The sequence below is a fragment of the Onychostruthus taczanowskii genome, unplaced genomic scaffold (assembly GCF_017590055.1).
Source record: "Onychostruthus taczanowskii isolate IOZ18803 unplaced genomic scaffold, ASM1759005v1 scaffold7, whole genome shotgun sequence".
NCBI lineage: Eukaryota > Metazoa > Chordata > Aves > Passeriformes > Passeridae > Onychostruthus > Onychostruthus taczanowskii.
In genome coordinates this window covers 17,611,875-17,624,340 of record NW_024504786.1, presented here as the reverse complement: position 1 = coordinate 17,624,340, position 12,466 = coordinate 17,611,875, and the positions used below count along the sequence as shown (strand labels likewise).

The 12,466-nt window shown below is 42.3% G+C and overlaps 1 protein-coding gene across 2 annotated transcripts; it reads left to right on the top strand.

Moving 5' to 3' along the window:
* The first annotated feature begins 1 nt into the window (after position 1).
* On the top strand, positions 2-12,406 carry SASS6 (SAS-6 centriolar assembly protein). Of its 2 annotated transcripts, none has more exons than XM_041421425.1 (17): positions 2-93; positions 1,069-1,129; positions 2,743-2,822; positions 4,082-4,186; positions 4,485-4,656; positions 5,561-5,638; positions 6,615-6,734; positions 6,820-7,011; positions 7,217-7,411; positions 7,682-7,771; positions 7,864-8,043; positions 8,654-8,735; positions 9,107-9,216; positions 10,100-10,156; positions 10,508-10,596; positions 11,047-11,138; positions 11,228-12,406. In XM_041421425.1, exons 1-17 carry the CDS (start codon positions 26-28, stop codon positions 11,314-11,316), a joined length of 1,860 nt encoding a protein of 619 aa, XP_041277359.1. In that variant the 5' UTR covers positions 2-25; the 3' UTR covers positions 11,317-12,406. The 2 variants fall into 2 exon arrangements, with proteins under 2 accessions (XP_041277359.1, XP_041277360.1); XM_041421426.1 differs by having other exon boundaries at positions 10,034-10,156.
* The last annotated feature ends 60 nt before the right edge of the window (positions 12,407-12,466 follow it).

Genomic DNA, 12,466 nt, shown 5'->3' with positions numbered 1-12,466 from the left:
GCCCCTCCCCGCGGGCGGGAGCAAGATGGCGGCGGAGCGGATCTTCGACCGGGCGGTGTCGGTGCGAGTTCGGGGCTGCGGCTGCGAGGAGCGGTGAGTGCGGGCCGGCTGTGGGGGAGCCTCTCTGCGCTCCTCAGAGGGGCTGCGAGCCACAGGCGCTGCCTTCCTGCCTGCTCTCAGCGCCGCGGGGCCGCGCTCTACGTTGCTGCGGGCGCCGTCCGGGTGAGGGAGGGACCGGTCTGGCGAGGCTCGGGGCAGCCGGCGAGGGCCGGGCGGTTGCCGTGGGCGCCTCGCCAAGGGAGTGAAGCCGGCGGGGCGCCGGCAGCGGAGCGAACTCGCAGTGGCCCGGCAGAAGCGCCGCTGTGCCCGGGGCTGAGGGACCCGAGGGCCGGGCGGCTGCCGGGCCCGCGCGGTGCTTGGCGTCTCCCGGGCCTCGGCGCTGCCCTCCCGCCTCTCCCCGCCGCAGCGCGGCCTCCTGAGGCGCGGCTCCTCCTCGGCGCCCCGGGACCCGCGGGTTTGGGCCGCCTGTGCGAGGGTGCGCACGGCAATGGTGCCTGGGAAAGCCCAGACGTTCCCTGTGTGAGGCGTCTCTGCAAAATGGGATGAATTTCGGCACTGTGGGTCCTGTCTGGGTTAGACAGGGTGAGGAAGCACGGAAAGGCTGGTGTGTGTGCGTGCGTTGTAACGTAAGTGACTTGGTACTCGATGAGAAATCATTGAAGGCAAGGTAGCACCGTGTAAATTATCATCAGGAGTTTGAGCACTCGTTAATAAATTTCATCAGGCTTTTACAAAAGTTGTAGTTTCTGGACAAAGTTTCAAAGCTTCTGCCTTGCTATTTAAAGTCTGGTGGATAACAAGCAAGCAGCAAAAAAAAACCAGCTCTGACTGAGGAGCTGCAGTAACTGAAACTTCTATTTTAAGTGTAGTCATTGGTGGGAACTTTCTTAATGTTTCTGTCTAAATTTTTATTTTTGAGATGTCATTGATTCCTTTAATGCAGCTGTGAACACATTATTTGGAAATGTTTTCTTTATTTATTACTGAGTTTCATCTTTTTGTACACAGGAGATTAAATGTTCGAGTGAATATTGAACTACTGTCAATTTCTAATCCTGTTCATAAAAAGGTTTGTAAATTAATAATATTTCTGTCATTCATTAGATATTATCTGAATTTCATTTTATGGAAGTATAAGTAGGAAAAGGAAAAGCAAAGTGGGATTTCAGTGTTTGCGGTTTGACCTTACTTTATTTTTTATACAATTTTTTTGAGTAACTTGGTTGGCTTGGTGTTGTGTTTTTCCACCCTTTCCCCCCAGCCTTTTTTAGCCCTCTATTTTAGTTTGGCTGTTTATGGGTCTGAGCAAGCTTGCATGTTAAAAGTATTTGGAGATGCTCAGGGGAACATGAGTTGGTGCTTAGGAGTACCTTTGGTTCAAGGTTCTAAATTTGGAGTAAAAATAATCTTTCTCAGGGAAAATCACAATGAGAGCACTACTGGAGACTTTGTCATCTCTTCTGTTGTACGTCTGGTTTGTCACCAAAGTGTTCATCCTTCCATCATGATGTTAACGTTGGTTATGGTGGTGTTGGGTAAAGATTTGTTTGTGTAGGAATGCAGCAGTTTTTGGTCAGATTCTGCTGCTGGGGGCAGTGATAATGGATAATGGTGCTTCCTCTGAGCAGAAGCAGTTCAGTTAGAAGTGTGTGCTGAGCTGCAGCCTGTGTCAGGAGGAGCCTGGAGACCGGAGATGCCGTTGAGTCCGTCGGGGAGTGATCAGTCTAAAGGAGAACTTCCAGTGCTTAATCAGCTAATGGGACATCAGACCAAGCAGGCATTTGATCCCACCCATCAGTCCACCCCAGCTGGCTTGGGGTGGCATTAATTTTAACTGTCTGTGTGTGTAAACCCCTGAGTTTGTTTTTGCATCTTCAGCTGAGAGTTTTGTTGGTGTTACTGGCACCTGAATTCCTGAAAGAAGTTTCAGTTACGTGTCTGTACCGTGCTGTGTCACACTTCACTGTGTCAGAACAGCTGACACGTTTCTGCTTTCCTTTTGTACCTCTGCTAGGGAATATCCTTGCCACAGGGGCGAGCCTTGTTCCAGGGAGCAGCTGCCTGAGCCTAATGTACTGCACAACCCCATCCCTGGAATTCAAGGCTTAATGCTTATGGAGAGGGCAGGTTCTCCAAAACACTGTGCAGGCCTCCAGTGAACAAATGAGTGTCTGTTTCAAAGCTAAGCAGCATAACCCTGCAGTTTGCCATGTGGGATTCCTGGATTCAGCTGTATCCAGTCTGCTGAGCTCTGTATTCCAGTATATAAAAGCAGCTGGTGATTTCATAAACTTCAGGAGCAGTGTGCTCTGAAAGGCTTCCAGTTATGGGAGTGATGTATTAGTAAACCATGACAGTGGACTGCTAGTGCTAGACTTATTCCATGAGGAAAAAAAGAGCAAATAGCTTTTGCTCTGAAAAATGATGGATACACACTGAATTTCAAAACCTTTGCTGCTCAAAGTTTAAGGTTTTGACTTGGTTTGTTTTTGTGAAAGAGTTTTCCTTGTTTTCACACTATAATATTTGAAGCTGTGTTTAATGGTAATGTTTTACACATTCTGAATCAGTTGCCACAATATTGTATTTTTGACTAAACAATGAAAGCATTCAATACCGTTTGCAATGCTGGTTTAAAATATTTATAGTATTTTAATCTTATTTAAATGTACATCTTTTCAGGACTTAGCTGTTCGATTGACTGATGATACTGATCCTTTTTTCCTTTATAACCTTGTCATATCAGAGGAAGATTTTCAAAGGTAAGTGAAATTACAGTATTTTCTCTGTTAAACATTTCTGAATGGCAAAAAAGAAAAAGGCAACATTTTAGCTTAGAGTGGCCTGTGTTAGAGTTCAGGTTTTGGCAGTGTTCTGTCAGTATTGTTCTCTGACCAGCTGGTGAAACAGCCAGGCTCAGGAGGGTGCCCAGCTCAGGTTACACAGAGGAATACTGCCGGGGTCTTCTGTTGATCCTAACTGCTGCTTACAGACGATTGTGTGTGTGGGAACTAGTTGGGGAAATGATTACGAGAACAAAGTCTGTTTGCATGGACATGGTTTTACAGACCTCTGCCGGGGTCTTCTGTTGATCCTAACTGCTGCTTACAGACGATTGTGTGTGTGGGAACCAGTTCAGGAAAAACCCCTAAGACCGGTGCCTGTATCTTAGGGGTTTCTTGCACAATTGTACTGCTGGGTCTCATTTACTTGCTCAGAATTTGAGCAAATCATCAAATTTGGATTCCAGCATGAACAGATGAACAGTTCAGTTTTCTGCTTTCTTTAGGTATTTATTTATTTTGGTTTTTGCTTTGTTTTGTTGTTGGGGGTTTGATTGGTTTTTTTTGGTTGTTTGGAGTTTTGGCGGGGGGAGTGGCTTTGGTGGTGTTTTTAAAAAGGGAGGTGTGATCAGCGTGTGGATCAAAAGCAAAAGCCAAGTGGCGTTTGAGGAGAAATGCGCAGGAGTGTTTTGTTGCACAGGGGCACAGCTTTGTGCGTGCACTGCGGGGTGTTTGTCTGAGTTTGCTGTGGCTGTGGAGAAGGGGGGCAGAGATGGGCGAGTGGGGCATCGAGGCAGTGGCTGAGGCTCCCCTCCTTGTCCTGTGCCTGTGTCCTGTGCCTGTCCCGTCACTGCTCCACGCTGTGCTCTGAGGGTGATGCCTGGCTTGAGGGAACACGTCTGTTCACCACAGCAGCTTCTGCTTTTTAATTGGTGCAGCCCATTTGCAAGAACTCTTGTGGTCAGAAGTATCCTCTGGGGATTGTTATCCAAGACGTGCTCTAGGATGACCCTGCTCAAGCAGGGAGGTTGGACCAGCTGACCCACTGTGGTCCCTCCCAGCCTGACCACTTCCATGATTTTCTGATATGTGGACACACTTCTGGTTGAAAATAGCATGCTAGTGAACTTTAATGATCAGAACTGGTTCTTTCTACTAGAGTAAACAAAATATTTTATAGGAAATAAATTATATTTCTCTATATTGGTAACATTTTTTTTTCCTGTCTGTTCACATAGTTTGAAATCCCAGCAAGGTCTCTTGGTAGACTTCTCTGCTTTCCCGCAAAAATTTATAGATCTGCTTCAGCAATGCATTCAGGAGCAGAACAAGGATATCCCAAGGTAGGTCTCAAGTGTGTGCCACGTTACTCTGTGTGTACCTGTTGAGTTCTTAAAATGCTTCAGTCACTCAGACTGAGAAGAGTCAGTAGAAAAGGATAATCTGACCTGCCCCAACCTGAGTATGTTGGTGGATGTGGCAAAACCTGAGTCTTTGGAGGAGAATTCTTTCTTGAGCAAAATCTGGAAAGCCTTTTACTGCACATATAAAAATATATTTTATTGGGAAATAGATTAGGATCTACAGGTAGTTTCAGGAAAAAAAAAAGCTAAACATTTGATTATCTTGGTTTTTCCCTAGGTTTTTGCTGCAGTTAGTTTCTTCAGCACCTGCTCTAGATCACACACCTGTCTCTTTAAATGTAGTGGAGACCAACCCTTTCAAACATCTTACCCATCTCTCTCTAAAATTCCTGCCAGGAACTGATGCAGAAATAAAGAAGTTTTTAGCCAACTGTTTGAAATGCCTTAAGGTAAAATGAAAGTTTATTGTAACTGCAACTAAGCCTCAGTGCTGTATGTACTTAAGCATTTTTTCATTCTGAGTAATTCAGGAGTATGTGCCAAGTTGTATGCTCTGGTTCATTTTTCCTTCTAGCCCAAATATGTAATTGCATGCAGCTACTTGGGTGCATGCTGTAAAATCTGAGTTGTTAGCATCCCCCTGGCAATGGAGGCACATTCTGTGTCCTCAGGCAGGCAGTGCCATTTGAAGTGGCAGGAAGGGAGGAGTGCAGCTGCTGCATGCTCTGGCTGCTGCACTCCCCTGCTCACAGCCTGTGCTGATGGCCACAGCAGCTGCAGGACATGCTGGACCTCCAGTCTCTGCACTTGGCTGTAGGAAAGCACAGGCTGCTGCTAATTGTGAGGCTTGGTGGGCTTCAAAGGACTAACAGCTATAAAAAGCCAATTAAAATTGGAATGTTGATGCAGTTTGGTAGCATGCTAGGTTTGATTTTGTGAGAAATTAAAGGTCTCATAGTTTGACTGCTGTCTGTTTCAGTTTCGTAGCCTGGGATTTGTCTCTCCTATTGTGCTGTTATATTTCTAGGCACCTAATAAGCCATTTTAATAACCTGGATTTACAGTATTTCAGTTGATCTCTCCTTTGTAAACATATCTTGTAAATAAGATATTATTTCCTTGTAGAAATTTGGTAAGAATTTAATTTGGGGTTTTTACACTGTGGGCTAATACTTTTTCTTTTGAATTTACTAATTATATCTTATTCAGTATGACACTTACTTAACAGGGTGATCTTTTCACAAATACAGTGAGTAAATGGGTGCTTAGGCAGGCTGTGCTGATTAAATGGGAGCTAAATGCTACGTGTATTTTGGGAGCTAAGGATTTGACTTGATGTCAATTTGTGCATAGGAGGAAAAAATGATGTTGGAAGAAAAGCTTAAAAGAACTGAAGAGGATCTTACCAGGCAACTGAGCTACACTCAACAGGTAACATAAAATTTTAATTTTTGTGTATTGCTTTGTGTAAAAGTCTGTGTAAACTTTTTTGACTTATGGCAAGTGTCCCTTTTTGTGGGCTGGTTGGTTAGCCACTGCCTAGCCAAGGTAACTGACTTGAGACTGAGTGAAGAGAGTAGTCTAGTGTAGCTTTTCTAGAGAGTGCATGCAGCCAGCAGCTGAAGAATTAAATTGAGCTCTTGCAGTACTCAGGCAGAATTTTATTTTGTGCAGAGGTCTGTGTGTGTACACACAAATTGAATACTAAATATATGGTCATGTGCAGATAAATGATAAACATATTTAATATATTCCATGAATCGCTGGAAATTGTTTTATTTGGAAAAAATTTGAAACTGGTAAATAAATTGGAAGTCTTGGACTTGAATTACTCCATTTTGGTTTTTGCAGTCAGCATAGTAATTCTCTATTTCAAGAGAATGATTTGGGTCAAATTCTGCAGTTATCAAGGTGACTTTTTTGACCATAATGAAACCATAATTCCATTAAAACTGTTAAGAATTATTCTTGGAATGGAATATTTGTTTGCCTCATGTCTGCAGCTTCAGTTTGAGTTACTGGAATGTGTCTGCTGAATTGGAATGCAGAATTACAAATCAAAAAAAGGAAAAGATGCCACTGAAGAACTTTATTTCTTTTTTTGCCCTAATAGACTGCTCTCTGTTACAAGGGCAGAGAGCATCAGCAGGCTGTTTTTCACTCTTGAATAGTGGTTGGAAAAAAATGCAATTGCAAATTAAGTTTATTTTTATCCACAGCATTAGAACAGTGCTCTTCAGCTTCTCAGTGTGTTACTTTTCCTGGTTACAAAATTAACATATTTCAGCATCTGGTGCTGAAATTTAGACTTGTTTGTAATAATTCCATGTCCTTTTAGTAAGTAACAGTAAAGAGTCAGTATTGGCTTACATTTTTAAATTCTGTGTGCTTTGTCAAACTTAAACAGAGCTTGTCAGAGAAGAGCCGGGAGCTTGACAAACTGAAAAATGAATGGACATCCTACACTACAGCTCTGAGCAACAAACACTCACAGGAGCTGACAAGTGAGAAGGAAAGAGCTCTTCAGGTACAGTGGTTGGAAAGAAGGAACAAGATTCCTGTAAGGGAATTGTCAGAGTCAAATAACTGCTTCACTTCTTTGCTTCTCACAGGCACAAACTCAGTACCAACAACAGCATGAACAACAGAAAAAGGAATTGGAAAACTTGCATCAGAAGAGTATTCAGCAGTTGCAGAACAGGCTCTCAGAGCTCGAGGTCATCAATAAAGACCTAACAGAGAGGAGATACAAAGGAGACTCCACAGTCAGAGAACTGAAAGCAAAGCTTTCTGGATTAGAAGATGTACGGCTTCCCGATATCCAAAATTAAGCTTACTACTGCTAGGGCATTAACAGTGCCTGCCTGGGCACGCCATAGGAAATACAGCATATCCAGTTCAATTATTTCCTTTTCATTCCATATTATGCTTACTATTTAGATATGTCTGGTTAAATTACTGTTACAGGTTTTCTTGAAGAATAAAATTCAATTCCTTCCCAACATTTAGGAATGTCAAAGAGCAAAGCAGGAGGTGCTGTCCCTGCGTCGGGAGAACACAACTCTGGATGCTGAATGTCATGAAAAAGAGAAACTCCTTAATCAGCTGCAGACACGAGTTGCTGTCTTGGAACAAGAGATCAAAGACAAAGATCAGCTCGTCACCAGAACAAAAGAAGTCTTAGATGCGACACAGGAGCAAAAGGTTTCTTCATTAATTTTTTTTAACCTTCCTAACTGTGGCTTCCATAGAATAAAGTATACTAGGTTCAGATTTAATCCTGTGGTACTGGAGTAATAGTTTATGGTATTTTTGGTAGGAAAAAAAAGGTTAATCCAGATCCTATAAAATTGGACTGAAAAACACTGGCTGGTTCCTTGTAAGGATAGTACTGAAAGAATTATGAATGTTCTGCTTGAAATCATAAACGATGTGTACCACAGCCTTACTGTATTTTGTAACATTCTTTTCAAGGTGATACTGGAAGAGAGTACAGAGGAAAAACAAAGGCATGTTGAAAAGCTAGAGACAACAATTAAGTCGTTGTCAGCTGAACTCCTTAAGGTTTGTTTGAACACGGCACTTCCCTTGTCAACATCTCCCTTATTCTTAGGTGCTTATTTGTTTAATATATGGCTTGGGTTTGTTTTTAATAGGCAAATGAAATTATCAAGAAGCTACAAGGAGATTTGAAAACTCTAATGAGTAAATTAAAATTGAAAAATACAGTAACAATTCAGCAAGAAAAACTATTGGCAGAAAAAGAAGAGAAACTTCAAAAAGAGCAGCGGGAATCACAGGAGATGGGACAATCCCTTCGAATGAAAGAGCAGGAGGTATTGATGGGTTAACCTTGTGTGCTGGAAATGCTGTTGTATGGACTTTGCTGGGTTTTGTGGGGTTGAACTTAGTTAAAGAAATAAGGTCTTAAATCTTTCCATGCAATAGAATATACTCTTTTGCTTATTAACATATTTATTTAAATGTGTCATCAACTTTCAGATTTTTAATGTTAACCTGATTTGTAAAAGCCATCCATTTACATGGAAGGCAACCAAAATTGTTTGACGAGAACAAAGCAATGTAGTGGATGACTGAGCACCCTTTAGAAGGCACATTCATGTGTAAGTTGGTGAAGGGAATAAGAACAAGACCAGAGTGAGCCTTTTTCTTCCATTCCATTAAACAGGACATTCCCCTGTTTAGAGTCCTTGCACTATTTAATCATAGAAAAATAAAGGTCAGAAAGGATTCTGGCTGTCACCTTGTCAAAATCCTTGCTGAAAGTAGGGCTTCCTTTAAAAGAATTACTACGTTGCTTTTGTGACAAACTGAGTTCAAACTTCTTTAATTTTAGATTAACTTCATAAATGCTTTTTTTTGTTGTTGTTTGTAGCTAGTAGTATAACACTCCTGATAGTGTTACAATTGTTATGGGAATTACAGGTTTGCAAGCTACAAGAGCAGCTAGAAAGTACAATACAAAAGCTCGAAGAAAGTAAGCAGTTACTGCAAACCAATGAAAATGGTAGGTTTGTACAGCTTGATTTCTCTCCCTGTAAAGATGACCCGGTGATCTTATTACTGCTGAAATTGATAGAAGCAGTTTTTGGGGTTTTTGTGAAGAGCTGCCATGATTGTCATGTGTGGAAAACAAGCCTCTGGCTGTGTGGGCATGCAACAGCCAAGAGCTGCACATAGGGAAGCCTTCCCGTGGGGCTGTGGGGTGCGTGCTCAGAGGCCTGGAGGGGGAGGAAGCTTCAACAAGTGGCTTTGTGTGGTACTGGGGAGGAAAAACACCCGGTGAGCTGTCGCTCCTTGTGAGGAAGGGCTACTGGCCATTTCAAACAGCTTGTGGGAGGGAGCAAATGGACTTGAGCTTTTTCTCCCTCTTTGCAGTTATCACGTGGCTGAACAGACAGCTGAGCGAAGTTCAGATGGCAAAGAAGCTGGACAGTCCTGCCAGTGCCCATGCTGCTGGGAGGGCTGCTGCTTCACCTCTCAGCATGGTAAGGTAGAGCTGTAAGGAACAGGCTGGTGAGCTGGGCATCACTTGCTAAAAAGCAGGGCCTTCAAAGGGGAAAAATAAAGTGCTTTCATCTTCTTATGGCCTTACAGTTTTGGGTGGGCATGGTTTGGGTTTGTTTTTCAACAATATAAAACTCCATTGGGTGCTTCTTGATGCCCTGAGCCTCGTAGGTGAGAATCTTATAAGCTCTTGTTTACATAAAATACACAGAGCAATAACAGAATTAGTTTGGAAAAGATGAAGTGCAGAGTGAAGGCAAAAAAGGCTTTTTTGTGTTGAGAGGTTTACTTGCTAATTCTCTTTGTAAAGGTTAAAACCCAAAGTGAACTCTTTCAATACTCCAATGATTTTTAGGAACAGGACAGGTGCTAAGGAACGCTGCCTGCAGTCATTGTAGGATAGTGTAACTTGCTGCTTCTCACGCTGTGTTGTACAGATCTCTGCTGCCACAGCAACCACAGGAATTGATGAGCTGCTTGTTCACAGCTCAACCTCTTGGCTGTTCATACCAAGAGGTCTCTGCATTTGTAGCTGGATACATTAATTGCTTTAATCAAAGACAGGGTCTGTAGCTTATTGCTAGCTGAGAGTGCTCACCTCATCTGACTTTTTTAAAGTTAGGTTTTCCTTAAGTGTGCGAATCTTGGAAAAATTATGTTTTCTTCCCATCAGGACAACTCACATAAGCTGGCTTTGTAATGGCAGGTAGTTTGTTAATTTTGGAATTTATAATCTCTGCAGTTACTTGTAAAATTATGTTTCTTATTTATGGATGAGTTTTTCTATTTGTTTTACAGCCTGACCGACCATCCTTTCATAGCTCAGGAATGAGTCATCCCATTTCTCCTCTCTATGCCTTCCAGAACTTTCTGGAACCGATACACAGCAAAAATGGAAATTCCCAATGTCCAGTATCAAAGGCAGGCACTTTGACTTTTTTTCTTTGCTTAAGAATGTATGAAATAGTATAAAATTTTATTTATTTGTTGTATAAAATTTTATTTAAATTGTATAAAATATCAAAGCACAACATTTTGACTATTTCTCAAAGTGTGTATTTACTGTATTTACTCTTAGGCTCTCTGCCTTGAGCATGATGACTGTTATTCATAGCTAATGCTTGTCTTTAGGCTGTTTCTCACAGGCTTTTGCACAGCAGGGCCAGTGAGGTGTAGAAACAGGAATCTGGAAATTTGGCTCTGTGAATGTCCTTGGGGAGGGGACTCTCAGACCTGGAGTAACTCTTAACCTGCAGCTCTTTGTCTCTGCAGGTTCAGTTGAACTCCCAGCTTTTGAAAGCCAGTCGGTGTTTGGATGCTCACACGGTGCCTGCAGCTGGTCACGCAGCAAACAAGGAGAAGTGAGTGTCAGCTACTGCAATTTGGTATTTTTGTTATTTCGCTTTATACAGCCCTTCGTCAGCTTGGTGTGTTTGGAATTGACTAAAGGTTCCAGTATTGGCCTGCTTCTGTGATCTGCCTTTCTTCATTACCATGCTAACCAATTTTGTGTTGGTTTCTTGAAACCGAAGGAAGAGCTGTGCTTGCAGGAGTGGGCCCCAAGGAACACCGGTTCAGTGTTGCTCCTGCTGACAGATCTAAGCCATCAGGTGCTGGGGCACTGAAAAAAATGAGTTCTAGGCTGTTCTTAACTTATTCAGTGATGGTTTAACTTTACACGGTGAAGGTCATGAAATGCAGTAGTTGCACTTCTAGTGAAGGTTTTCCTGACCAAGTCTGTAGCTGTCCTCGCTATGCACTGGTGACAAACTGCATTTGCTTTAAATTTTAATTTGCCTTTCTGTTTCTAGTGGTGATCAGCTGGGGCTGGAATCAAAGTATTTCAAGAAAAAAGATGACAGCATTCCTTTACGAGGGCTTAGTCAAAACACACTGAACTCGGGTAAGTACGAAACAGAAGGTGTTCTTTGAAATGTCCTTGAAGGGCAGTGACAGCTGTGCTTTAATGCAGTGTCCTGTGCTGTTCTGCAGAGTACCTGAGACCATACTTGCCAGCCAAAGCACAGCCACAGCCAAAAGCTGCTGGAACACCAGCCTCGGCCTATTTTCCTGGATCATAGACAGGGTTCTTACTGGAAGAGTCCTCTTTTAATCACTGGGGGGATTTTTGAATGGCCTGCAGTAGTGTGTTAGTGAAGTATCAGTGTGAACTGACAATTTTATGAGCCAGTTTTCTTTGAGGAAGGGATCTTGACTGACTTGGATGATGCTTCAGGGTGCTTGAGCCTAAGGAGAAGAAGATAAAGCCTTAAGGAGCCGTAGTGGGAACAACACTGACAGCACCAGGGCTGTGCAGAATTTTCTCAGCATATTGTTGACCCTGTAAATCCTCCTAAAAACTCACCAAAGTGCTCTGACTTTTTTAAAAAAACAGATGAAATGTACATTCCCTGAGTGAGAACAATTACCTGAATTTCTATTTGACTCCTTTCAGAGAACAGATGGAGTGAAGGGAAAGCACAGGAGAACTGTGCTATGCTGTCCATTTTAGACTGGTCAAGCTCACATGGGGGCATGATTGCCTCACTAACCCTCCCTTACAGTTCAGTTTTTAAAACCTGCTTCATTTTGGGACCAGCTTATTTAAATTGTATATAGACTTACAAATAATCTCATGCTAAAAATGCTAAATTATTTCACTGACGGTAGAAAATCAAAACTTAAAATTCTCAGTCTTGGTTCCCCTAACAATCCTGTTAATCTCTCAGTATTACATTCCACAGGCCGCCATGCATAAAACATTAAAAGGTGGAGTAGCTGAATAGTTAACTGTTGACAAGTATCAACATCTTAATTTTATAAATTATACTTCACAACTTTTAAGACTACACAGAAATTTCAGATAGGTCTCTGTAGCTTGTTCTGCTGTCTGGGTTCAAATGCTAGGATAACCCCTGGGACTTGGTGTCCCCTGCAGAATGAGCACGCATGGACTTACGCCAGGCAAAGTATCCTTCGAATGACTATTCCTTACTTTTGGTAAAGATATTTCATTCCTTTTGCCTTAGTTACTCAAGTGCACCCAGAGGATTGTACATTTCAGTGCTTTGTTTTGCTGTGTGAAAGGTGTACATTTGTTTATAAATTAGTACCGTGTTAATGTATAGTGTCTGGTTTTGTCATGTGTACATTTTAATGGAGATATTAAATGGTTTTTATCAAAAGCTGTGATTAGTAACTGTTTCAGGAGTAGTACTAACCAACTTCTCC